Source organism: Petaurus breviceps, unplaced genomic scaffold, assembly GCF_028583685.1.
Source record: "Petaurus breviceps papuanus isolate PSGF00001 unplaced genomic scaffold, PetGlider_PUasm1.0 185, whole genome shotgun sequence".
Classification (NCBI taxonomy): domain Eukaryota; kingdom Metazoa; phylum Chordata; class Mammalia; order Diprotodontia; family Petauridae; genus Petaurus; species Petaurus breviceps.
In genome coordinates this window covers 39,067,958-39,093,517 of record NW_027185797.1, presented here as the reverse complement: position 1 = coordinate 39,093,517, position 25,560 = coordinate 39,067,958, and the positions used below count along the sequence as shown (strand labels likewise).

General features: G+C 61.9%; 2 protein-coding genes across 8 annotated transcripts in view; one reads left to right on the top strand and one right to left on the bottom strand.

Annotated features, from left to right (window-relative positions):
* PAFAH1B3 (platelet activating factor acetylhydrolase 1b catalytic subunit 3) overlaps positions 1 to 1,724 on the top strand; it is a 3,258-nt gene extending 1,534 nt beyond the window's left edge. Inside the window, exons 4-6 of one of the 2 annotated variants that reach the window (XM_069088954.1) lie at positions 437 to 556; positions 753 to 875; positions 1,413 to 1,724. In XM_069088954.1, coding sequence (XP_068945055.1) covers positions 437 to 556; positions 753 to 875; positions 1,413 to 1,694 — 525 coding nt within the window. In that variant the 3' untranslated portion in view covers positions 1,695 to 1,724. The remainder of the gene's footprint in view (positions 1 to 436; positions 557 to 752; positions 876 to 1,412) is intronic. The other variant, XM_069088955.1, reaches the window with a different exon arrangement.
* A 1,348-nt stretch (positions 1,725 to 3,072) lies between these two features.
* The window catches only part of CIC (capicua transcriptional repressor), a 23,876-nt gene continuing 1,388 nt past the window's right edge, over positions 3,073 to 25,560 (bottom strand). For 2 of the 6 annotated variants that reach the window (XM_069088949.1, XM_069088947.1), the window contains exons 2-20: positions 20,183 to 22,996; positions 12,344 to 12,493; positions 11,919 to 12,153; positions 11,688 to 11,817; positions 11,416 to 11,598; positions 10,994 to 11,159; positions 9,741 to 9,937; positions 9,437 to 9,659; positions 8,887 to 8,990; positions 7,571 to 8,807; positions 6,652 to 6,839; positions 6,452 to 6,573; positions 6,188 to 6,363; positions 5,708 to 6,007; positions 5,142 to 5,470; positions 4,774 to 5,000; positions 4,540 to 4,694; positions 4,186 to 4,449; positions 3,073 to 4,100 (exon numbers count right to left, since the gene is read on the bottom strand). In XM_069088949.1, the coding sequence (XP_068945050.1) occupies positions 3,745 to 4,100; positions 4,186 to 4,449; positions 4,540 to 4,694; positions 4,774 to 5,000; positions 5,142 to 5,470; positions 5,708 to 6,007; positions 6,188 to 6,363; positions 6,452 to 6,573; positions 6,652 to 6,839; positions 7,571 to 8,807; positions 8,887 to 8,990; positions 9,437 to 9,659; positions 9,741 to 9,937; positions 10,994 to 11,159; positions 11,416 to 11,598; positions 11,688 to 11,817; positions 11,919 to 12,153; positions 12,344 to 12,493; positions 20,183 to 22,961 (7,521 nt within the window). In that variant the 5' untranslated portion in view covers positions 22,962 to 22,996 and the 3' untranslated portion in view covers positions 3,073 to 3,744. Of the gene's footprint in view, positions 4,101 to 4,185; positions 4,450 to 4,539; positions 4,695 to 4,773; positions 5,001 to 5,141; positions 5,471 to 5,707; positions 6,008 to 6,187; positions 6,364 to 6,451; positions 6,574 to 6,651; positions 6,840 to 7,570; positions 8,808 to 8,886; positions 8,991 to 9,436; positions 9,660 to 9,740; positions 9,938 to 10,993; positions 11,160 to 11,415; positions 11,599 to 11,687; positions 11,818 to 11,918; positions 12,154 to 12,343; positions 12,494 to 13,495; positions 13,613 to 20,182; positions 22,997 to 25,560 lie in introns of those variants that run through there. The other 4 variants (XM_069088950.1, XM_069088951.1, XM_069088952.1 and 1 more) reach the window with 4 other exon arrangements.

Genomic DNA, 25,560 nt, shown 5'->3' with positions numbered 1-25,560 from the left:
GAGTCACTTTGCCTCAGTTTCCTCAGTTGTAAGATCATGCGTAGACAGCTGGGGGGGGGGGAGTTTTGGAAGTCAAGAGACCTGGGCATGCATTCTGCCTCTGCCTCTGGGGGCCAGCAGGCCTTCATTTCACTCCATGTGATACCAGGGATTGGGCTAATTAGAGCCTCTAACCTAAACCCAAGAGGTCCAACGCAAAACCGTGAGTTTGGATCAGAAACGAAGAGTCAGCAATCCCATGGCTTTATTTTCCCAGTCACTAGCTCAAACTGAGCCTTTCCTTCAGTTCTTTAAGAGGCGTGATTCTGAGGAGGGGCCCAGAGAGGGAGGGGGCTCACCTGAGGCTCCAGATCCATCCCTGGGCACCCGGCCTAGGAGCAGAACGCAGGGCCTAGCTGGAGCTCCTCAGGCTAGCCCACCCACGATTGTGTCCCAGCAGCTCTGGAGGGAGCTCTTCTCGCCTCTTCATGCCCTCAACTTCGGGATAGGTGGGGACAGCACTCAGCATGTCCTGTGGAGACTGGAGAATGGGGAGCTGGAGCACATCCGCCCCAAGGTGAGAGGGACCAAGGCCCGGGCTGGTGGGCATCCTGGCTGCAGCTGCGGCCCCCATTTTTCAATTGCTGTTACAGTTGTCACACACCCTCAGGGGGTAGACGAGGGGTGTGATCCTTTGCAGCTTGAGTGCTTTGCCCCAGGAACTGAGGACCCGGGATCACCATTTCATCGTGGCCTCTCCTCCTCTCTCACAGATTGTGGTGGTGTGGGTAGGGACCAACAATCATGGGCACACGGCGGAGCAAGTCACAGCTGGAATTGAGGCAATTGTGGGCCTGGTGAACCAGCGGCAGCCCCAGGCTCGAGTGGTTGTGCTGGTAAGAGGCTAGTCCCAGGATGGATGGAAGGGAGGTCTCCAGTTAGGCCTTTTCTCTTTTCTTTACCCTCAGGCAGGTCCCAGAGCTGGGAGGCCTCTTGGCACCCGTGCTCCCATTAGATAGAGGAAGGAAACTGAGGCAGAGAGAGGGAAGGGAGCTTATCAAGGTCACAAAGCAAGTCCAGGGCTAGGATGCCAGCAAGAGGAAACGGACTGGAGAGGATGTCCCATGCCAAGCCAAGCCTCCTCTGCACCCAAGCCATTCCTACCCCCCTCTTGGACTTGGGAGGACCCTTCCTCATGTATAAATTGGGAAACTGAGGCCCCATAAGACAGTATGGATCTGAAGAGTTTAGGGCTGAAAAGACATTCAGGTGTAATCTAGGTCAACCTCATCTTAAGAGTGAGAAACAAGGTAGACAGGGGCCAGGGCTTAACCCAAGGCTGACCACACACACTTCGTGCTGATTGGACTCTAGTTCTGTGGGGAGGGGATGTGTGTGCCTGTTGCCCTCCTCAGTCTGGGCCCACCCCCCAGGCCCTGCTCCCAAGGGGCCAGCACCCCAACCCACTGAGGGAGAAGAACCGCCGTGTCAACGAGCTTGTGCGAGCAGCGCTGGCGGGCCGGCCACGGGCACACTTCCTGGATGCTGACCCCGGCTTCGTGCACTCGGATGGTACCATCAGTCATCATGACATGTATGACTACCTGCACCTGACCCGCCTGGGCTACACGCCTGTGTGCAGGGCTCTGCATGCTTTGTTGCTGCGCCTTCTAGCCGCAGGCCAGGGGCCCCCACAGCCTGAACCTGGCCCCTGAACTCCCTCCCATTAAACACCCTTTCCCCAATCTGGCTTCCAGCCTCATCTTTTGTGTGTCTGAAACAATTCTAGCAGGAACGTTTCCCCACCGACACCCCCCCCCATCCCCACCCTCCAAAAGCTCGTTTCTGGATCCTTGGGGATCCAGCTGGATGGAGACTTAGGGACCTGGGCCAACCCCTTCATCTTCCACAGAGGAAACCAGGGCCAGAGAGGGTGGGACAAGGAGCTGGACCAAGACTAACAATTCTGCAGGCCCCCAGCCTGTGGGATCCTCACACTAAGCCTGGGCTGCAGCTCTACCCCATTCCTCCTGTCCTCTTAGGTCTAGCTCTACTGCATGAGTGGGTGGATGGTCCTTCCTGGTTGACCTTGACTAAGTAGTATCCCCTTTCTTGACATTTCTTGGATGGGAAATTCAACAGGATGTGCTTAGGATTTACAACTGGAAGGGAAGGGCTCCCTTCGAAGATGAAGAAAGGCCCAGCAAGGAGAAGGGCCTTGCCACCTGAGTGGCACCTATGAAGAGTTGAGGGGTTGGGGCAAGCCAGGCGCGTTGGCATGTGGGTGGGTTTAGATGACCTGGCTTTATCCAAGTGAGCTGATGTCCAGACTCCCTCACGAGGCACAAGGCAATATGGGGTGGGGAGGAAACTAGTACACAATTTGTCATTAGACACGTGTTTAGATCTGAGCTCTCCCACTTAACCCGTGACTTTGGGCAACTCACCTCATCCCTGGGGCTTCTAAGATGGGGGGTAGGGTATATCAGAACAAGGGGCTGTAAACATCCCCTCAACTTTGGTACATGTAAAAATCACTCTAAGCTCTGAGGCCACAGTTTGTCTACCCCTGGACTAGGCCTCAGAGGGTCCTTCTGGACAGACTGACCTGGTGACCTGAGCCACTTGTCTCCTGGGTCCCCGGGGCCGAGTGCCTTGCCAACAATAAGCCAGGGTAGCTCACAGGAAGCCTGATGGGCACTGACCCAACCCCCCCCCCCCCCCCCCCCCAAGAAGCCCCCTTTCCTTCCACCCTCCCTTCCCCTGCAGCTTCCTCCCACACTGTGATCATTAGGCCCCACCTCCTCACTGCTGACTGGGGGAGGAGGGGGGGTAGTGGGAGTTCACATGGGACACACTTGAACTCTCCCTAGGAGGCTGTTGCTACCTCTGGCCACAGGGAGGCAGTGGGGGACACCAAGACAGTGGGCCCAGCCCAGCCCTGGCAGTGCCATCTGTGGTCCAGGAGGGACCAGGCCATCTACTACAACCCCAAAGGGCTTCTCTAGTGCAGGTGACCGGCAGTGAGGCCGCTGCTGCCCAGGCCGGCCTCACAGCCCTGGCCCCAGGGGGTCCCAGGCCCTGAGACACGTGTGTTAAAACAGCTTTAATCTCGGTCTTCGAGGCTTCTCGGCACAGTAAGAAATATTGCACATGATCAACATGTATTGTCCCAGGGGTGGGGGTGGGGGGGACAGGGAAATCGCCTTCTTAGAAAGTACAGCCTGGTGGGGGAGCAGGCAAGGAGGAAAGGGGTGCACCTTGCCCTGCCCCCGACCCAGGGCCAAAGTGCAGGAGGCCCCCCACCTTGATCCTCCACCCCTACCCCCAAACTAACCTGAGTCCAGCCCCTCGAGGGAGGGGAGAGAGGGAAGTGGGCGCCCCCACCCTCAGTTCTGGGCTGCCTCCCCAGGACCCCCTCACATGGGGGAGGGGGGCTCCCATCTTTCCCTCCTTCAGTCCTGCCCTCATGAGCCATTTTGCATAAAGTAGAGTGAAGATTGGAAAGGTAACAAACTCCAGGTTATGTACAGGGGCTCCATGGGGGCCAGAGACCCCTCTGCCCTCCGCTGCCTCCCCCCAGGCCCCAGGGACAGAAGCAGTGGGAAGAGGGGACCCCATTCCTCCTTTCACTGGAGGGAGGCTTCATGTACAGGGCTCCCCACCCCCCAACACACAGCTTCCTGCCCAGGGCCAGCTCAGGGCCGTCTGTCTCCTCAATGGGGCACTCTGGGCCCTCGGGGATGCTACTCCCCAGCAGACACCTCACCTGCCCCCTGGGGAAGGGCCGGGGAGTGGAGGGGAAGGCTGGGTGGCCCCGTCCCAGCTGGATTCACTGGGTGCCGGCTCCAAGGGTTGGGGAGGGGCAGCTGAGGGGACAGAGGATGAGGAAGAGTCCGGAGCAGATGGGGGCGAGTCAGGACCCTCAGAGGGGGGTGGGGGAGCAGCCCCTGCGCTGGCTGGCGGAGGCCCAGGTCCGGGGGCCTCCCCACCAGGGGGCTGCTCTGTGGGTGTGGCCGCCTGCATGATCTTCTGTCGGACCTCTCGAATCTTCAGCTGGAGACACACTTTGGAGGGAAAGATGTCCGCGTAGCGGGCCTGGAATGCCGCTGTGGCCTGGGCTAGAGGAGGAGGTACAGCACTGTAAGTGCCCAGGGTCACAGGGAGAGCGCCCTGGCTGACCCGGGGCCGGCAGCCCCCGCTCACCTGAGGGGAAGAAGCCGTGGTCCTGGAAAAGCTGCATGACGAGTGCCCGCCGCTGGTCCAGGGTGCGGCGCAGGGAGGAGTAGGGGACCTTCTCGTACTCCAGCTCCCCCAGCACGTCCTCCGCCTCGGTGCCGGTCCGCTCGAAGGTGAAGATGTCGCCCTCGCACTTGGCGCTCTTTGGCGTGTTGGGCTCGGAGCTGCAGCTGGAACGACGCCTCATTTTGCGCTTGGGGGAGGTGGGATCCTCTGGGGCCGAGTCCAGGTCTGGGGGAGGGGAGGAAAGGGTCAGGGGGGAGCCCTGGCGCTCCATGGCCCCACAGCGGGCCACAGGCCGCCACCCTCGGGCTTCCTCACCCGTCGAGTTCTTCCTCTTCTTCCGGTAGGAGCCCAGGATGGCTCGGGGGGAGGTGGCCAGCGACTGCAGGGTGGGGGAGGGCAGCACCTCCTCGGGCCGGAATTCGGGCAGCTCTGCGAAGCGCTCCTCAAAGTCCACCTCGGAGAGGACCCTGCTGGGGGATGGCCAGCATCCAGTCCCCATCCACACCCCCCTGCCCAGGGGCTCCACCCCTCTTCCCTTCCAACACTCACTTGTCCACCGAGTCAAAAGTCTTCTTCAGGGGAGGGGGCCGAACCTTCACCTTCTTGCTGGGGGCTTCCTTTCGCTCTGGGGTGTCCCCAGCCCCTGGAGGCCGCCCACCTGCTCCTTCACTGCCCCCAGGGGCGGGGGCAGGGCTGGGCGGGGCTGGGGGCTCCCCCCGGCTCTCCAGGGCTAGAGCTGGAATCCGCCAATCAGGGGAGCTGGGAATCTTGCTGGCCTGGGGTCAGAAAGGAGTGGAGGGAAAGAAGGATGGAAGCTCAGAAAGGTCCAAAGGGGTGTGACAGCAAGGGGAAAAAGGCATGGCCAAAGGCGTGAGGATGGCAACACTCCCACCCCCCCCCGCCCCCCAGCTTCCTACCGTCTCTGGCGCCTTGACTCCTGGCCGATCCTCTGCTGGTGGGGCTGGGGGAGGGCTGGCGCGGGCGCTCTCTCGGACTGGTGCGGCCCAATTATCTGGTGGAGGCGGGGGTGCGGGTGTGGCTGGCCCACCATCAGCCTCTGCCTCTGGGGCCACCTCCCTGGGGGGGCCCTGCTCTGCAGCCTGCCGGGAGACGGGGCCTGGCCGGGCAGGGATGCCAGACTCATAGGAGCCCACAGGAATGCTGGCAATGGCCGCCTTCACTTTCTGTGGGGGCTTGGGTGGTGGACGCTGGGCTTTTGGGGTCACCAAGCTATAGGCCACAGAACCTGCAGAAGAGAAAGTAAATGCCCAGGATGCAACCTACAAAACCCTGGACCTTCCTCTGCCCACATTCTGCTCCAATTGCTGGCTGGATGGTAACTTGGTTCCTGTGTATCAGGCGGGTCTCCCACTCGCCTGGGGATCTTCTCCCCCCAACCCTTGCCACAGTTACTTTCCCATCTTTGGAATCCCCATCGCTGCTTCTCCCTAGCCCATGAACCCAACCTAAGTACGTCACCCACCTGTGGCACTAGGGAAAGGACTGGTAGGGGTCTGAGAGGCAGTGGGGGCCGGAGGACCAGGTGCCCCGCCCTTGGGCAGGATGGCAGCAGGTGGGGCAGCGCTGGTGGCCACAGTATAGACGAGACCTGGAGGAGCTGGGGTTGGTGGGGTTGGCTGAGGGAGAGGCATGGCTGAGGGGCCCCCTGGCCCGCCAGGGTAGAAGGCTGTGATGACAGGACCCCCAGCACAGGCGGGTGGCAGCTGGGGACTGGGGACTGGTGATACGCCAACCTGGCCTGGGGCCAGCAGGGGAGCTTGGCCTGGAGGGGAGAAGAAAGCAGTGTCATGACTGGACGGACACCACATGCCTCCTAGCTCTCTAGAATCCCTTCCCCAAATACCCAAGCTTGTTCTCAGCCCCCAAACCTGCACCACCGTAGTTCCTATGCCCCTGATGAACCTTGCCAACACCTTCAGTATGATTGTCTGGTATCCCTCACCTGAGATCAGGGGCTGGACTATGGCAGGGCCACTGGGCCCGATGGTGGTGAAGCCCAGGGCCACGGAGTTGGCGGGCCCATAAGAGGCTGGGGTACCAGGAGCTCCACTCTGGCTGGAGGACGGGCTAGGGCCCAGGGGAAGGGCATGCCCCGCAGCCGACTGCACATAAGTTATTCTGCCCAAAAAAACCACAGCAGAGAGAGGTGAGTTCAGGCCACAGGGCCCCTACCACATCAACGTCCCTACCTCATCACATTAATTACCTGGTGGAAGAGGGCAAAATGACTTTCTGAGACTGGGATGCAGGACTGGGCAGGGTTGCCGGGCTAAGTGGGGGCACCAGGTTACCAGGCGTGGTCACTGGCACTGGGGTGAGCTGGATGATCTATGAGGTAAGAGGGTAGAAGTTGCCTTTGGTCCAAGGCCATGCCCCCAGTGCCCACCCCAGGATCCGGCCACTTACTTTGCTGGATGGCTGGGCTCCATTCTGCACTGGGACAGAGAAGGGTGGGCTCACCAAGGGCAGAGGCTGGCTGGCCCCCCCACCTCGTACTGCCACACTAGGTGCTGCCAGGGGTACCAGGACTTTCCCAGGCAACAGCTGGGCAGGGCCTGCTGAGGGCTGGGCCTGCACTGGAGACACTGACTGGGCTGGAAATGAAGAGGGAGAGAGTGGCTGAGGCATCCAGCAGCCGTGTTGGGTCCACCTTCCTCCTCCCCATGTCCTCCAACCCCATCTTTGGACACCCCTGACTCTCCCTGGTGCCAAGGCTCATGAAGCACTCTCTAAACCTTCCACCTCCATGAGCAGGTTCATCCTTTAGAACCTCAAACAAATTGGCCCAGATGCCATCTAATGTGTATCCACGTAGGAATGCCCCCAATGATATTCCCAGCAGACACCAAAACTCAGCAAGGAGTCCTAATGGTACCAAGCTGCCCATCCCACAGTGGGGCAGGCAGCTCTCGTCACGTCACCTCACTACAGGCCCCACTGGGCCTCTGGGATCTCCCCTGCCACATTCAGGTCGCTGCCCACACCATCACCAGGCCCTCAAGGTCTGGATGGCCCACCATCTGGTGCAGACCGCTGGGCCAGTCAGGACGCCGGATCTCGCTGGAGGCTTCTATTATTAGAGCTCATGCCCCACTCAGACTTTTGGATCTTTGTCAAACAAGCTGTCTGGCCCCCCTTTGCCATCCTATAACTGGAGCTCAGGTAGTTGGCTTTCATCTAAGGACAGGCCTTCCTCTCTATCAGCTGGCCTTGAAATCACGTCCAGACTGTCACCTTGTGTAACTTAGCCTGCCTGACACAAATGTCTCCAAGCCCTCACCACGCCAGGATCAGTAAACGCTTTCATCACCCTCCCACCCCTCACCTTTGGGGGGTGCAGCAGAGGGCACTGGCTGCAGAATGGGAATCCCAGGGGCTGGGGTGGCTGGTGCCAGGACTTTCCCATTGGTGGTAGTTCCTGGTGGCAGGGCAAAGCGGATGCTGGCCGTGGGGCCTGACCCCCCGACAGCTGCGGCTTTGGGGCCAGGCGCTGCTGGGGCTGGGGCCACTTGCAGCTGCTGGGGCAGGGTGGGCAGGATGTACTGCACCTGAGTGATACCCCCAGGCTTGCCTAAAGGGGCGGGCTGCAGGATACCCAGGGGCATGGGACCGTTGGGGCCACTGCCAGTGGGGGGCCCCGCTGCAGCCGCTGCCCCCCCTCCACCAGATGGACCCTGGGCTATGAACTGCACGGCTGGAGGAGCAGAGGCACCATAGCCTGGGGTGCCCACAAGAAGGTTGGTCACAGCAGCAGAGGCCTTGCCTACTCCCAGAAGGGGGCCTGCCACTAGGTGCGGAGCTGTAGGGGCTGCCTGTTTTTTATCAGTGTAGACCACACCAATACCCAGTGGGGAGCCCCCTGGTGCTCGGGGACCAGCCCCCATCTCCCCTTTGGAGCCTCCTTCAGCTGGTGACCCCTCACCTCGTCCCACCCCAGGGAAGGGTTTGGAAGCAATGGGCACAGGTGTGCTGCTAACCGGCCGTACCACATTGGTCACCACAGTCGGAGCGGGACGTGGGGGAGCTGGGGGGGCTCCATAGGTGAGCCCTCCACTCCCCAGGGAGGCGGGGGTGGTCACCAGCACTGTGGCTGATGGCAGTCGGGGAGCCGCACTGCTGTCCCGCTCCGTGGGGTCCTTGGCAGGGTACAGACTGCCCCCGGGGGGCAGCACCAAGGCCTGCAGGACTCCCCCTCCAGGGGGCGAGGCAATGACGGAAGGGCCAGGGAAGGGCTCTGGCCCTGCTGTGCTCTCTGGCCGCTTGCGCCGATAGGCATTTGGGTCCACAGGAGGAAATCGAGCTTTAGGAGGCAGAGGGCCTCCCCCAGCTGGGTGCTGGGCACGAAGAGGCCCTCCAGCTGCACCGCGACCAGGCTCCCGAGGGCCCGACTGGAAGGAGGAGGAGGAGGAAGAGGCAGGCGTGGGGCCATAGCCCTTGGGAAAAGCTGAAGAAGGGTCAGGGGCTCCAGGGGGTTCAGACTCCAGGGCCGGGCGGCAGTGCGTGAAGGCAGCAGACAGAGAGGACGAACGGATCACAGGTGAGAACAACTTCCTGCCAAAGCCCTGGAGGAAGACGGCATTAGGGTGAAGGCAGGCCCCACAGCCTGGGGCTCCCCCACCCCTAGCTGGCCCAGCCCCTCACCTTGGCCCCCTCAGGGTCCTCCCCAGAGCTGTCCTCGCTGTCACTGTCCGTCACCCGCTCCTTGCACTTTAAGTCGATGTCAGTGGTGCCAAAGCTGTCATCCGCTTGGAAAATAAAGGGACAGAGAAGCCACCAGTGAGCCCACACCCCGAAGCCCCTCTGAGTAGGCCCAGAGCCCTGAGTTCTTCTCTGCCACCTTTTAACGGGGACTCAGAATGGTCAGGAAAAGTAGGTGATCATGGGGGATGTGGGTGCAGGGATTCAGGAGAGGAGAGGGGCAGGTTGGGAAATGGGGCCCAACAGCTAGAAGTTTGCTCGGCCACCCCTGCCCCCTGGGGAGAGCTCATTGTGAGATAAGTGACAATGAGATTATCAGAGGGCACACTGCTGATAAAAACACGACCCTGCCACCTAGGATGCACCTGGGGGGGACAGGCTGGGGGCAGTGAATGAGAAGCCCAGGAAGGTGACACCCACAGATCCCTCCACAGTGTGGTAAAAGGCCTGGGCTGGACTCCCAAGGCCCCTCTCCCAGTGCCCCCCCACTCACCTATGACATCATCATCTCCCTCTTCCTCACAAATGACCATCCGCTCCTCGTCACTGGTCATGTCTTCACTGGCTGTGCGCTGGGAGCGGGACGGCCTTGCTGGCAGCATCGGGGGCCGCCCGCCTGCCAAGGTCCCCCCTTCACTGGGAGTGGCAAAGGGCCCTGGGCCCCCGTACTGAGGCGGAGGCTTCGGTCCTGCATAGGGAGCTGGGCCGGACACCATCTGCGGGGAGGAGGGAGATTCAGGGTTGGCTGATGCAGTCCTCATGACCCCTGCCCTCAGGGGGCCTCCCCCCAGCTGTACCTGGGTGAGTTCCTGCAGTGCCTGGCTGTCGGCTTCACCCCCATCTAAGCCGTGCACGCCACTGTGGGAGAAAGCTCTTGGCCTGGCAGGGGGCCCAGCTGGGTGGAGCCGTTCCGCTGTCCCAGGGCCGGAAGTGGGGGTCTTGACCTCCGTGCCCAGCAGGGTTTGGGCTGCTGCTGACAGTAACTCTGATGAGACTGTGTGGGGAGAGACCTAGAGTCAGCGCCTGACTCAGGTCAGCCAGTGCAGGGGGCAAGCCTTCCCAACAGCCCTGCTGGCATGGGGTCACATCTGACCTCTGCCATGACCTCTCTAGTTAAGGGAAATCCAGACTTCACAAGACCACCAGCTCCACTGGTGGAGGGCAGCACCCCAGGCATAGGGCCTTCTGGATGTCCAGTCAAAACCTATAATCCTACCCACTGCTCCAAGGCGTCTCAAAGGAGCCCAGCAGAACCAGTGGAATCCCTCTTCTCTGTGCTAACTCTTAAAAGACAAATGCCATCACGTGTGCACATACATGCACACGGACACGCACAGCCCCCTAAGTCTCTTCTAGGCTAACGGCCCCCAGTTCTTTTAAGTGTAACACTGCCAGGGCAGCTAGGCAGTAAGTGAACAGTGCATCAGCCCTAGAGGCAGGAAGACCTGAGTTCAAATCCAGCCTCAGACACTTTCTAGCTCTAGGACCCTGAGAAAGTCATCACTTCACACCATTTCAAACAAACAAACAAACAAATGAACGTGACGCTATTCCCAGTAAGGAAAGGACAAAAAAGAGAACAGTTGGGGCCACTGGTTTCTTCATCCTTTTAGGACTAATGGAGCCCTTTCCTCACGAACACTCCCTGGGGTCGGCAGGGCAGGGTTCAACATCCCCATTCCATTGGCTGAGGCTCAGAATGGTACCCAACTTGTCTGTCGGAACCACACTATGGCTTCTCACTGAGAATGAGTCTGTTTTTGCTAAAACAAAAATGGACTGAAACAAGGGCAGAAGAGGGCGTTTGGCGGAGCTCAGGAGGGCAGCCCACACACTGGGTGGGGGGGAGAGGGGGGATGGGAGAAGAGGAGTCGTAGGAGGGAACTGGCTAGTGAGGCAACAGGAAGAAAGCTGAGAGTGAGGAGGCCTAGGAACTGCAGGTCAAGCCGAGCACATCCCCAGACTGGGCCCCAACTTCCAGCATCCTTTCCCATCTACTAAGCACTGCCATCCTGGCCGCTCTAACATCCTGGGACACTGAGTGACCCACCTCCGGGAGCAGCTGCTGTGCCAGTTTCTGACATGCTGCGCTCTCGCATCTCCTTGGGGCCTCCCGCCAGACCAAGGGCAACAGGCTTGGCGTCTGAGCTCGACTTCTTCCGGTCCTTGTTGCACCATTTCCAGTCTGGGTGGGCCTTGAAGTGGGCCTCCTTCACCTGGCAGGGGGAATGTGGTGGAGCTCTGGTCAGGGGCCCTGGGAGGCCCCAGCAGGAGAGCCACACAGGAGCCAAAGACTGGGAGGAGCAGGCAGAGGAAGTGGGCGGGGCTGGGAGGGACAAGAGCAGGTTCTGGGCCCCCAGCCTAGGCGCGGGTGGAGCCTCCTGGGCCAGAGGTATTTCCTGCCGGCTCTGGGGCTCAGGGCTGAACTTCCTTTTGGCCTTTGCTGGGGCAAGGGCAGGAGCCGGCGGTTACCTGGAAGGCCAGATCATGGTACTTCTGCTTCTCCTTGGGTCCCAGTGCATACCACCACTCGCCCAGGATTTTGCTGACGGTCCGGTTATCCTGGTTTGGGTGGCGCTGGTGCACCAGGGCCCGGTGTCGCTTGCTGAATATCATGAAGGCATTCATGGGCCGTCGGATGTGGTCCTTCTCCCTCTGAGGGCAGACAAGAGAGAAGGCAGGGTCAGGCCCCAGGAGTCAAGGAGGGCAACAAGCGATCTAGGGAAAGGGCAGATCTAGAGGACCTTGTTGGGGCTGCGCCCATCCTTCTCAGAAGAGGAGTCCCTTTCCTTGGGCAAGGCGCTGAGGGACTGCGTCCTGCGCTTTCCTGGTGGTAGTGGCAACTGGATCTCCGGAGACATGATAGAGAGGAACCTGTGGAATTGGGAAGAGCTAGATGACCCAGCCCCAAGCTCTTTTCCTTCCCCCTCCCCACAGCCCATCCCAGGAGGCTGGCCCTCCCCAAGCACACTCACGCATCATCGTGGTCACTCTCTGTCTCGCTGTCCAGCCGACTCTCCCCTGTAGGGCCAGGGCCTTCCTCCTCAGAATGCTGAGGTGGAACCTTGCTCCCTTCAGAGGCCCCAGGAGCCTGTGGAGGGCCAGGAGCTGGGCTCGCAGGGCAGGTGGCCCCTGGTGGCCGGCCAGATTCGGGGCCCCCTGTCCCACTGGGGGACTGCTCGTGGGCTACTGCAGCTGACTCAGCAGGCTCTTAAAGTAGGAGAAAGACAGATGCCTGTTAAAGCTAGTCTCATCAGTAAAAGAAAAAAAAAAGGGATCGGTCCAGGGTTAGTCATTTAAGCACCACTAAGATGAGGCGAACAAGGAGAATATAGACACCCCAACCTCTTTCAATGCCTGAGAAAGAGCGTCCCCTCCCACCAGGCCACAAGCTCCTTACCTTTGCTCTGGCTAGAGGAGACAGGGTGGCTGGCTGGCTGCTGGGCCTCACTGGGCTGAACAGAAGGGTCAGGCTGGCTGGGTGCCAGGAACGGGACAAGTGAGTGCCAGGGAAATACGGCCACTGATCGTGGCTCCACGTTTGTCCACACTGCCAGGAAAGAGAGGGAAAAAGTAGGTGAGGAGCACAGTGAAGCTTGAGAGAGGCAGGCACACCTCAACAAGCCTGCCCCAAAGCCCTCCTCTCACTCCTGGCTTCTTCCTCTCTTTCAGAAGGCTGGTTCCTCTTCTCTACAACTCCCCCCAAAAAACCTCCCGGCTTCCTGCTATTCATCCAGCTGGGTCCCAGGCAGGAGAGACTCCTGCAGAACCCTTGCTGGGCCTCCTCTGGCCCCTCTGTGACAGGAGGGAGCTCAGTCCAACACACCCACAAGCCGGGCCTCTACCTTCCAGTGCCCAGCCTCCTTAACTTTCCTCTGCAGGCCTGGGAGCCCGGCGCTACTTAGCCCATTTACCAGCAGCCCCTCCCCCGCCACATTCCCCAGCCCTGGGGGAGGAGGCGGCTCTGCCTCCCTTTCCCCTCCCACAGCTGTCAACTGGGATATCACAAGGCCCAGCGGCCCCCAGCCCAGAGGGCTCGGCCCCCTCTCCTCCCAGGGGTCCCAGAGAACCCCGATAGAGCCCCTCTGGGTGTCCTGGGGAGGGCTCTTCTATGACAGAGGCCCAAGGCCCTCCCTTCGCCCCACCACACTTCCCAGCTGCCAGCCCACGGTGGGCACTGCCTGGGCAAGGGGCACTCTACGGCCCTGGGCTGGGGGGGCAGACCAGACAATGGGCAGGCAGGCAGAGCCCGCCGCTCCCCCGTGGGGGAGGGGATCCCCGGCCCAGGTGTTTCCTATCCATCACTTCCCTCTCCCATCCCCCCGGGGGGGGGGTTCCACTTCAGGAAGGGGGGCCGGTTGGCCCCTCCCCAAAGCCTTCTTCCTAAAAAGCCCGGGGTCGCAGGGGCCCCGCTCCTGCCCCACTCAGGATCCCTCCAGCAAAGTTCCCACAGACTAGGGCGGCCCACGGAAGGCCGCCGGTCAGCGGCCGAGCGCGCTAAGAGAGACCCCAGCCCCCCACCCCCCGCCGGGTGGGGGGAGGGGGCACTGACCGAACATGCCGAGGCCGCGGGGGGCGGCGGCGCCGGGCGCGGGCAGCGGCCGGGGGGCCGAGTACATGGTCCCGCACGGGTTCCGGGCCGCTCACCGCCCGCCGCCTCCTCCTGGCTCTCGGCGCCGCCTCCGCCGCCGCCTCCTCCTCCTCCGCCGCCGCCGCCGCCCGGGCCCGGGGGGAGCGGGAGGCCGCCGCCGCATGCCCCCCCTCCCCCGCCCGGCCCGCCCCCCGCGGGGGGGTCTCGGCCGGGCGCGCGCCTGCGTTCCCGGGGGAGGGAGGGGGGGAGGGGGCGGGGCCCGGCGCGAGCGAGCGAGCGCGCGCCGGCCCCGCCCCCTCCCGTGCCCCCCTCCCCCCGCGCGGGGGCCGTCACGGGGCCGGGGCCTGGGGCATCGCGCACCGCCCCCGCCCGCGCTGACAGGCGCGCGCACGCGCACTGACGCCCGCCCCCCCCTTCCCCCCGCCTGAAGTCGCCGCCGCTGCCGCCGCCTCTTCCCTCTGGTGGCTTCGGACCACGGCTAACGGCTCTCTCAGCCCGCGGGGAAGGCGCGGCGTCGGCCGCCGCTACAGCTACTGCTGCTTCGCCCTCCCGCCTGCCGGCCGGCCCTGCCCTCGGCTAGCTCGCGACGTCCGCCCGAACAAGAAAGCGAGCGAGCAAGATCAGCCGCTGCCGCCTTCTCCCCGCCCCGCCACTACTACTCACTCACTCACTCCCCCCCCCGGCCCCCCCCCCTGCGGCCCCCGCCCGCCCCAAGGGGCCTTCCGCGCAGGCCCGGCCCCCGAGCGGCGCGCCCATTGGCCGTTGCAGCCGCGCGCGGGTCAGGCCCCACCGCGCCCACCCCCATTGGGTGGGGGGGGGGGAAGAGGAACGTCAGTCACATGCAAATGAGAGCAGGGCAGGCGGACGCCGGTTGGTCCGAACGGGGCCGAGCGGGGCGGGGCTGGAGGGGGTTGGGAGGGCGCACTGCAGCAAAGGCAAGGAGCCAGGCGGGGCGGGGCCAGGCGGGGCGGGGCCGGGCGGCCCCCTGGGCTCGCGGCGGGCTGCCGGGCTGCGGTGGCGGCGGGGCCAGCCGGGCCCAAAGAGGGCCCCCTCCCACCTTCTCCCTCCCCTCCCCGATCGTGCGTACGCACGTACGCACGCAAACAAACACACACGCACATGGGCGACCAGCCGGGGACCACGCACGCACGAGCAGCGTGGAGCGGAGCAGGCAGGCTGGGGGAGGGGCTGGGGGCCAGGCTCTGCACCCCTGGACGCGGCCCTTGCCCACGCCCAGTGCCTCGTTTTCTCCCGTTTAGAATGGCAGGACTGGAGCACAATCCGTGGGTCCACCCCGTGGCCATGTAGGAGGCTTAGGCAAGGCCAAGGTCAGAATCACGGCTTTAGATGCACAAAATAAAACAGGATTGCAAAGAAGCTGGTCTTTCTCCCCATCTTAATTCACAGATCCTCCGAAATCTGTTCACGAACCTTCTTTGGGGGGGGGGAGGGGTTTCAAGGACCTCCAGTTAAGAAGCCCTGAACTGGATCCTAACCAACATCCTCTCCAGCTGTGAAATTCTATGGTTCTTAATTGGAGCCCTTCGGCACCTCGGGGCTACCTAGTCCAACTCACTTTTTATAAAGGGGGAAACCAAGCCCTCGTGGTGGGGGAGGGTCCTCGTCCAGAGTTACCGGGAGTTAACTAGGGACAAGCGCCAGAGACCACCTTGTTTAGCCTGCTTGTTGGCAGAGAAGTAGCCCGAGGCCCAGGAAGAACAAAAGCGCCTCTCTCGATGAAGGTCACAGTGCCAGTCCATGAAATCTGAAGCCCTCCTGACTAAGACCCGCCGCTGCCCCCAGTCTTCCAGCAAAGACTCCCACTCCCCAAACCGGGCAGTCAAACAGGGCCACGCAGCCCTAAATAGGGCCGTGCCCCACACGGAGACGCGGGCACCCAGCCAAAGCCACGGGCACAAGGCAGGGGGGTCTAGAGCCCAAGACGGCCCCTCCCCACCTCCAGGAGCAGTGGGGGGCGGGGGCGCTCCCAGGGGCCCAGCCTTCCATTTCCCCCTCCCCTCCACCAACCCAGACTCATCAGCTAGCATTATCTCACTGCCCCTGGGACACTAGCAGCCCCAGAAATCGATGTGTCCGGCTGCCTCTTCCCCGCAGCCCCCTCCCCGGGCGGTGAGTCGCCCACCTGGAGCTTAACCTCTTCCTTACCCGCCAGGTTCCCACCACGCGGCTGCCCGGGTGCCTGGCTCTCCCCGCCCACCCCGGGGCTGAGGCCTCAGTCTTCCCATCTGCACCAGGGCGGCCATTGGGCCCTCCCCGCGGCCTGGGGCAGGGGAGGGCTGTCCCTCCATAACATCTGGAAGTCCAGGGGGGAAGCCTTGGGATCTGGGCAGGAAGGCCCCCCCCCTTCCCGGCGCTGTGCCAGACCTATACTTAGCAGGCATTGTTCTAGGGGAAGAGGGGAGGCATCAGAACCCGAGCTAATCCTCCCCCTCCTAGTCCGCTCCAGGCTGGGAGAGCTGTGGGGGAGAGGGCCCACCTGGAGGAGACGCTATCCCATCCATTCCGAAGGGGACACAGGGGTCACCCCCCCAAAGGGCAGCACCGGGGCTCCGCCCCCAGACGGCCTTAAAACACTCCCCACCCCAGGTCCCAGACAGGCAGAGACATGCCTGGAGACTCCCAGACAGACCCTGGTGGTCAGGCCTGCAGGCACCAACCACCCACCAGCTGTACCCTGACTGGTATGCGATTCTGAGGTGACCTCGGACCCCTACTTGCCCAGTCACAAAATGAGGAAGGCCTGAGTTCAATGAGCAGGGGGAAAGAGAAAAGAGGGCTGGTTCTGGGTTCAAATCCTCACCCTGGCCCTCCTACTCTATGGGCCTCAGTTTCCTGATCTGTAAAATGTAAGAAGTTGCACTAGATTCTGTGACTCTGGACTCAGAAGACACAGCCTCTAATCGAGGCTCAAGGCTCGGCAGTTTCTAAGCCTTGTGACCTTGGGCAGGGCTCTTCACCTCTGGGAGACTCGATTTCCCCACCTGTACCTGCCCCATCTAGCTCGATAAGGAGGTCAGGGGCTCCACAGCCCTGCTCTGACACACACCAGGACCATTTCTGGACCTGTCCCTCTCCTCTGCGTGCTGTGGGCACTCATTTCTATGGTTTACAAATACCTTTCCTCCCCAGTCCTGGAAAGCAGGCCACGGCCATCTGCCATGGCATAGCTGCTTCCCTCTGTCCATGGCACCAAGGTAGGCTTCCCTGCCCAGACCTCAGCCAACATCCCCTGGACACCCAACTACACCAGACTTCCTTAAGTGAGCTACACGACTTTCTTTTCCTGCTGCCAGATCCTTTCCACGAAGGAGTGCCACTCCACCCCCAAGCTCCCCTGAAATAAGCCGAATATCCCCATTTCTGTACACATACTGCATCCCACCTACCCTGCACACAGCGGGCCAAGGTTACCCAGGGAACTGCAGGAGGATTGGTAGAGCTAGGGAAGGATGGGGGGTGGGGGCTAAAAATAGCTTGGGTGGGGGTGAGTCAGTGTAACTCAGGGAGAAGGGATGGAGGAGGGAGGGGGGGAACAGAGAAGGCAGCAGGGAAAGAGGAGCCATGGGCTGCAAGGATAGATGAGAGGGAGTGAGGGGGAGAGAGAGAGAGAGAGAGAGAGAGAGAGAGAGAGAGAGAGAGAGAGAGAGAGAGAGAGAGAAATAGCGAGAGAAATAAGCCGAATAGAGAGAGAGAGAGAGAGAGAGAGAGAGAGAGAGAGAGATGGGAGGGAGGGAGAGAGAGAGCGGGAGGAAGGGAGAGAGGGATAGGGAGGGAGGGAGAAACACATTGGGGAAAGCAATGGGAATGAGGGGAGACAGGCAGGTAGAAGGGGAGTGGCACTGAGATCCAGGGGGGAGAAGTGAGAAGGGAGGGGGTAAGATAGGCTTCCACAGTGAGGGGAAGGGAGGTAAGAGATGGAAGAGAAAGTTATGTAATTCCAGAGGAAAGGGGGAAGAGACAGATGGGGGAGAAAAGAAAGATGTGGAAAAAGAATGGGGAGAGATGGGGTTCTGAGGCAGGGAAGGGACACAGAAGGAGAAAAGCAGAGGAAAGACGGATGGGATGGATGGGGAAGGGGCAGAGTTGGGGCTCCAAGGGGAGGGGGAGGGGAGTCACTGCCATCCCCCCATCGATCTGGGTCTCCCACCCCCAGGCAGGGACTGCAGCTCACGAGATTTTCCACTCACTGACTGGCCTGGGGCCAACCCCCCGCCCCCCTGCGGCCCCACAAAGAGGCTTTGTGCCGGGAGCAAGGAGGGAGCCCCGGCCTGGGCCCCCAGCCTGACACCCACGCGGGCCGCACGGAGGGAGCGGGCCAGCTGGCACTGGGGCTGGTCTGCGGCTAGGCCTCCCCCTTCCCCCTCTGGAGGCCCAGCTCCCCACCCAGGTCTAGGCTGGGTGGGGTATGCTGGGGCAAGCCTTTGCCTAAGAAACCAATCAGTCCAGGGTTAATGGGGCGGGCTAGACAGGCCCCCGCCTCCCCCAGACACGGGCCTGTAGGGGGCACCCCAGGCACTGCCGGGGATGGGGCCAGGGCTAGGAAAGAGCTCTGGGGCCAGTGTGGGGACCCAGGATGGGGGCCAGGAGCCCAGAGCCAGAGGGGCACCTTTGGCCTGGCAGCCGCCACCGTCACCAGAGGGGTGCTGGGGTGGGAGAGGGGGCTGGGCCTCCAGCCCACCCAGGCCCCTCCCCCCATGGCCAGTAGGGGGCAGCGTGAGCCTGAGAGAGTCAGGGAGGCTTGAGAGGGCCACCCGCTCGCCAGAATGGCCTTGCCTACTCCCCTCTCTCTGACCCTGGCCCTTCCTCCGGCAGGGGCTGGCATGGGGGTGGGGAATGGCGTCTCGCAGCCCAGCTCTGAGACTGAGCCCAGAAGCTAAGACGCGGCTCGGAAGTGGGGGGCCGGGGCCACCCACCAGTCCGGATCTCCTGGGGGGAGGGGGGGGGGGGAGCGGGGGTCACAGGTGCAGCACCCGGGAGGGGCCTACGCAGAAATGTGGCGGCCCCCCACCTTCCTGCCGCACTGGGACAACAGCTGTGGGGTGGGAACAGGGCCTGGTGACCAGACACTCAAAGCAGCTTTGAGCTGAAGCTCAGAGTGACAAACTGAGGCCTGGGAAGAGGGAAGAAAGAGGCCTAAAGGAGACCTGGGGAGGCCAGGCAGAGGGAGACACCCGCAAAGACCAGACCAGACACCAGGAGGCGGACCCCTGGCAGGAGCCGGGTCAGGGCCCAAGGCCTCCCTGTGGGGCCTCCTTACAGGGCCCTCCTCCTTGGCTAGGGACCCTGAGCCCAGGGCCTGGCACAGCAGTTAGGTGCTTAACCAGTGATGGCTCCAAGGCATCAGGCAAGAGAAGGCTCCGAGGAGGCAGAGAGAAGATAATGGAGAGAAGAGCCGGGAAAGGGCAACAGGAGGAGGGCCCAGACCCAGAGGCACTGAGGGGAGATGCAACCCCAAGGGGGAGCACCCCTGTGAGGCAAACACAGAGCCAGACCTGGCAGAGGCAGACACCAGGGGCTGGGGGTCCAGAGAAAGACCCCAAGGACCTGGGCCAAGCCTAGACAGCTGAAACCAAGACAGGCCCAGAGACAAAGGCAAGATTCCAGGAGGGAACTGGAAGGTCAGGGAGGAAAAGAAGGAAAGGGAGACCCTGTGATAGGTGCTAGGAGTGAGGCTAGGGCCTGCTGAGCCTTGGACCCCCTGCCCTGGGCTCCTGGCACTTGACCGGGGCACGGGGGAGGCAGTGGCAGCAGCTGCCTGGGATGGGCAGTGCCCAGAATGTCCAGAATGTGGGGGTGCCTGCTGCCTGCCCCAGCCCATCCCAGAGCAGAAGCAAATGTCTGCCGACTTTGGCAGGGAGGGAGAGGATCAGGATGCCCCTAGTTCTGCCCTCATACCTGCTGGGCCTCTAAGCCTGTACAGACACACACGCTGGGGTGCCAAAGCAATCTGAAAGGCTTGAATATCACCTGGCCCTCCTGCAAACTCACTTTGTAGCTCTGGGCAAGTCATTTAGCTTATCCAGACCTGTTTCTAAGAACCAATTCCAGGATCTCAGAGTCGGAAGGGGCCTAATCTAATCCAACTCATACTTAAAAAGAATTCTGCCTGCAAACTACCTTTGCTTGAAGGTTTCATCTGTGAAATGGGCGCAGTGTCCCTACCCTGCTTCCTCCAGCCTGGCACACAAGTGTGGGAAATGGAATTGAGGCTAAGCTGTGTAGCCTTGGGGAAGAGCCTCTCCTTCCCTGGATGGGGGAGGGCACAGCTGACAGTGCTAGGCCTAGACTCTGGGAGAAATGATTTCAAATTCAGCCTCAGACACTTCCCGGCTGGGTGACCTGGGACAAGTCACTTCACCTCTGCCTCAGTTTCCTCAATTGTAAAATGGGTATCCTCTTAAGTAACACATGCACAGAGAGCTCTCTGCAGGCCTCAGTGTCAGCTAGATCTCATGCTCTGGGCCTCAGTCTCCAAGATGAGGGGGATGTCCTTGACCATGTCTAAGGTGCCTCCCAACTCTAACAAGGTTTCTCTCATCTTGTGAAGTTATGCTAACCCCAGCCTTGACCTTTTCTTTGTCCCCAAAGGCACAGCCTTCACAGCCCACCTTCTTTGGGGCTGCTTACCTGTCCCGGGCCGGCCCATAATCACCTCCTTCTTGGGGGCAGGGTGCCCAGGATAGCTGCTGGGCACAAGGACGGGCAGCAGGGCAGCAGGTGAGGGGTGGAAGGCGACAGGCTGGAACGGTGAGGAAGCCAATCCAAAAGCAGGCCCTGGTTGAGCCATGGTGGCCGGCCCGGCGGGGGGAACGCTGATGGGGACAGGGGCAGGCAAGGGCGGAGGTGGGCCTGGCTTCCCACTGGTAGCCCCAGGAGGCCCTGGGTGCTCTCGCCCAGCCCTGCTGGACTGGCCACCACCCCGGGCTTCTCCGCCTGTGGCTACTTCCCCAGGGAACTTGGAAGGCAGCGGGACATCAGGATTCCTGACAATGACGGGAGAGTCACGCTGTACAGCTGGCACCCGCCGCACTGAGGGGCCAGGGTCTGATGTGAGACCAGCCGGGGGGGGCAGCAGCAGCAGTGGGGACGGCTGGCGGGACCGGGGAAAGGGTGCAGCTGGTGACACCGCCCGGAAGCCGGCCGGAGTGGAGGGTGTAGGTGTGTGGGAGACAGAGTCCACTCCAGAGTCCAGGCTGTCGCTCTTCTGAAAATCTGGGCCCCCACCACCGCCAGGTCCCCCGAGTCCCCCTGGGTGTGGCAGCAGCTCTGGCTTCCGCCGGCCAGGGCTCATGGGCACGGTAAAGGTCAGGTTGGTCTGGAAGGTCGGCAGGATGCCTGAGGAATGGCGTTCTCGGGAGGCAGGGGGTGGCGGGTGGGGGCCCAGTTCTGGTGGGGTCAACACCCCAGCCTTAGGGGTGCTGGCACTCAGATGGCGGCTCCGGACAGCTGTGCGCTGGATCACAGGTGAGGCATTGATGGGGCTGAAGTTGGCTGGCCGGAAGCCAAAGAGGGGTGAGGGGGAAGGGGAGGGGGCTGGTGAGAAGGGAGACTGGGTAGAGACAGGTGAGAAGGAAGGCGTTCCTGAGCGGGAGCTACCCAGGGACACCAGCATGACAGCAGCCTCACACTCGTCAAACTCAAAGCGGGACAGGTCGGCAGGCGCTACCAGGCGGGGCCGAGAGTCCCCACGGGCCGCCACACTGCTGGCCTCACTGTCCCTCGACGTCTCATCGGCCCAGTCAAACTCTGTACTGCCCTCACGGGCGGCCTGGCGGCCGGGCCCCCCCGCCCCTGGGCCTGAGCCTGCCTCTGCCAGCCCCTCCATCTCCTTGGTGCGCATGGACAGGTGGCGGGAGCAGTAGCCCCGGCGCTGGGACTCCTTCATGCAGCCATCGCGGGAGCAGAGGCGCCGCCACTGCTTGCCGTTGAACTTTTTCCGAATGCCATTGGGCGTGCAGACTACATCACCTTTCTTGTACTTCTGCTGGGCGGCTGTGAGTGGTGTCCGGGCCCGAGCCGGCGGGGCTGCCCCCCTCTCCAGGGAGGTCACGCTGCTGCTGCGACTGCCCCCCGCCCCGTCCTGGCCAGGGGAGGGCTGCTCGGCCGGGCGACCAGGCCCAGCAAAGGCCGGTGACTTGGGGGGCGGAGAAAGTAGCTGGGGAGGGGGCAAGGGCAGCAGAGGCTGGGCAACAGCAGAGGCAGGTGGCCGCTTCTCCTCCTCCTCCTCCTCGGGAACCACCTGGCCAAAGCTGATCTTGGAGACCTCGGCGTCCTCTGGCTGTTTGGCTTCCAGGCCTGGGGGGCAAGGGGGCAGCTGGGGGGGTGGCTGTGGGGGCGGGCTCTCTCTCTGCGTCACCTCATCTCCTTGCTCCCCTTGGGTGGCCTCCGGCGGCAGCTTCCTTCTCTCCTCAGGGCCCCAGGGAGGGCGCAGGAGACGTAAGCTGGAGCGAGCCACCCAGACGGCTTCCCTGTCCCTGCGGGGCGGGGTGACCGGGAGCCCCGCTGGAGGCCCGTGGCTGAGGCGCACTTTGTACGAAGCCGGCTTGGCATTGACCTCCACCACCACACCTTCGCGATAGGCCGCCTCACCAGGGTCCACACAAGTACAGACGGCTGTGCCCACCGCTAGGGCCCCAGGGGGTGGGGTGGCATCCAGGACCACGTCCACGCCCCCAGCCAGCGCCCCCTCATAGTAGGTGAGGGCACGGTCTCCAGGGAACTGGACGCCAAGGTCTTGGCTGCGCCGGACCTGTTTCACCACGGCAGGCATGAAGAGCCCGTCCCGCCGTGCGAGGACCTTCTGGGAGCGCAGGAGGCGTAGGTCGCAGGCCCCAGCCCCTGCAGAGCCGGGGGGCCAGGGGGCCAGGGGGCCAGGCTCAGGCAGTTCCTCCTCCAGGTCAGCTGAGTGCTCACTGGCTGTGTCTGTGGAGGAGGAGCGCGCGGAGGCAGGGAGCGGGGCTGGCAGGGCACAGGCCCTGCCCTCCTCAGGGGTGGCTGGGGGCTCCTCCGGCCCACTCCCACCACCGGCACCATGTTCTTCCACATACTTCTTTTTGGGGGCCCTGGACTTGAAAGTAGCAGTCTTTCGGCTCAGGGAGGGTTCCCAGCGACCAGGCTCCCCCTCTCCCTTCGGGTCCTCTGGGGCTAAAGGCTGAATCGGGTCCTCTATGGGGCCCGAAGGGGGCGGCTGTGGGGGAGCAGCCTCCAGGCCAGGGGCCGTCCCTGCCCCCTCCTGGTCACCTTCCTCCTCCTCTGTGGGGGCAGTCTCTTCCTCCTGCTGCTGCTGCTCCTCCTCTTCCTTTCCCCCTTCGCCCACTGCCCGGCGCTTCTGGGCTTTGGCCCTGGTGGCTGGGGGGGACTTGCCGCCGTGACCAGGAAGTCCACCTGCTTTCTTCATGGGTTTCATCTTTGTCTTTTTCCTTGGCCTGTCTTTACTGAGACCTGCAGGGAGGAAGGAGAGGGCAAGTAAGTTCCCTGTGGCCCATATGCAAGAGGGCAGAGGAGCAGAGCTCTAAGGCCGGGCTTCCCACTCACTGCCTGTGTGACCTTGGGCAAGTGGCTTCCCTGCTGGGGGCCCCAGAGTGGTTCCAAGCCTGGGCTCCAGGGACGGTTTGCTGTGTGCCTTTGTACAGTGCCTGGTACACAGAAAGGACTTAATAAGTGCTTAGTGAGTTCAGCCCCTCCAAGGACCCTGTTCCATCCAAAAGAAACATCTCTGCCCCCCCCCCTCCCCTCCCAACTCTGGCTCAGCTGCTTTAGGGCCTGGGCAAGGTAGCTTAGGGCTTACAAACACTTCCATCTATATGCTGTGACTTGGTCCTCACAACAAGTTAATGTCTAACTCACCTGACACATGGGAAAACTGAGGCCTATACAGGAGAAGGTCATTGCCCAAAGTCCCACATAGCCAGTCAGTGACAGAGTTCTGGCTAGAGCCTGGGACTCTCTATGAGGCCACAAACCCTCCCGGGTTTTAGCCCAGGGCTCTCCCATTGGTTTTCTGGGGTCCGGGCTCTGTTCCCCAGAGACAAACACCTTGGCAGCAAAAATGACACGCTCTCTGCTCAGGCTCAGCCATGTTCCCCATGAGCTTGTGCCGGCTGCTTTTGATCTGACAGACACCGCCCCCCTTTCTGGGAGGGCCCAGTCCCCCTGCTCGATCTGCCCTCTCCACCACCATCCCTCCTTCGTTCCAGTCCCAGGGAAGAGCAGGCCATGGCATGTCTAGGGCAGACGTTTCTAACCAGCTGTGAGGCACACTGTGTGTGTGTGTGTGTGTGTGTGTGTGTGTGTGTGTGCACCCCCAGCCCCACTGAACACACCCAGCTCAGGGGCCACAAAACAGATACATGGCCACCTGGCTTCCCACCATTCCCTTGGCAGACAGCTCACCGTAACAAGACACTGAGAGATGTCTGAGACCCTCCGGCCCTCTACTGACAAGAACTCACATGTGTGTGTGCGCGCAGGTACACACAGACACACACACACACACACACACAGGTACAAATGTACACACATACACACACAGATACACACACGCGAGCACATACACGTACACACACATACACATACACACACTCTCTGTCTCTGTCTCTCTCTGTCTCCCTCTCTCTCTGTCTCTGTCTGTCTCTCTGTCTCTCTCTCTGTCTGTCTCTCTGTCTCTCTCTCTCTGTCTCTCTGTCTCTCTCTCTCTCTGTCTCTGTCTCTCTCTGTGTCTCTCTGTCTGTCTCTCTGTCTCTGTCTCTGTCTCTCTCTCTCTCTCTCTCTCTCTCGGGCCTGCCTGACTCCAGAGTACAAGCCAGACCCCCAGCCTCCCACCCCTTGCCCCAGGGTCTTGGGTTCCAGGTTAGGAAGGAGATCTGGGCCAGGCAGGAAAAGAGACTAGAAGGAGGCCGAGTACCCGCCAGGAGACAGGCCCGGCGGCCCAACCTCACCCATACTTCCTGAACATTCACTCTGGCCCGCCCCCTTCTGAACTGTCTTTAAAAAAATAAAAATAAAAACTTTACTCTGAACCGAAAGAAGCAGTCAGAGGCCTGAGAAGGCTTCCCAGGAGTTGAGTGAGAGGGAGTGTCAGGACCTGGGGGCTGCCGCTGGCTGGCTGGGCCCACGTCTCACAGCTGGACTGGCCCAAGCCTTCCCCCTCCACACTCAGGAAGGGAGAAGACCTCTCTGCTCTCACTGGAAGGGCCTTCTCTGTTCTTTCCTCTCGGCTCCCTGCCGTGATTTTGGCCCCACAGGGTCTCTCTCCTGAGGCCCCCAGGTGAACGTCCTCTGGGCAGGGGAGGTCCCAGGAAGCCCAGCTTCTCCCAAGTAAAGGCTTTCCCCCTGGTGTGGGCCCTGCCTCTAGCAGCCTCTGGGCTGGAAAGGAAGCACCTGTGCCCTTCTTGGTGCCCAGACCCTTGGGCCTGCTCCTCCCTGGAATCAGGAGCCTTCTGGGGGGCACTGGCTCAGGTCATGCCCCAGGCCATCCCTTCCCCCACTCTGTGCCCACTGCATGGGCACCATTTGGAGGGTCTTGTCGGTCTCCTCTGCTCTGTCCCTGGTCACTACATCCTCCTCCTCCACAGTTCACCCACCTCTGGGCACTTCCACTGCCCCGTCTCTGAAGGCCTCGGCCTTCATCACCACCGGCAGCAGCCTCGGCCTTGACACCAGTCTCTGCTCCCTGTCCTGTGCTGCCCTTCACCCACGACGCCTGGCTCTAGGCCCCTTCTTTCCAGGCTCTTCCTGCTGTTTACTGTCCCCTTCTCCATCCTGCCTTCAAACTCCCACCCTCTCTTTCCTTGGGTATCCCAGCCTCTCTCTCCTTCACCCCTTCCTTACCCTTTTATGACCCCACTCAGTCCCCCTTCCACGTATCCTAGAGACCTCATTGTCATCTCAATTCTCCCATTCTCAACTTGGTTATCCCTTTCTCCTCTCTTTGTTCTCCTGGGCCCCATCTCTCTGTCCCCTCTCCCTGCAGCAGCCCCCTCCCCACTCCTGGGTGTCCTCCCTCT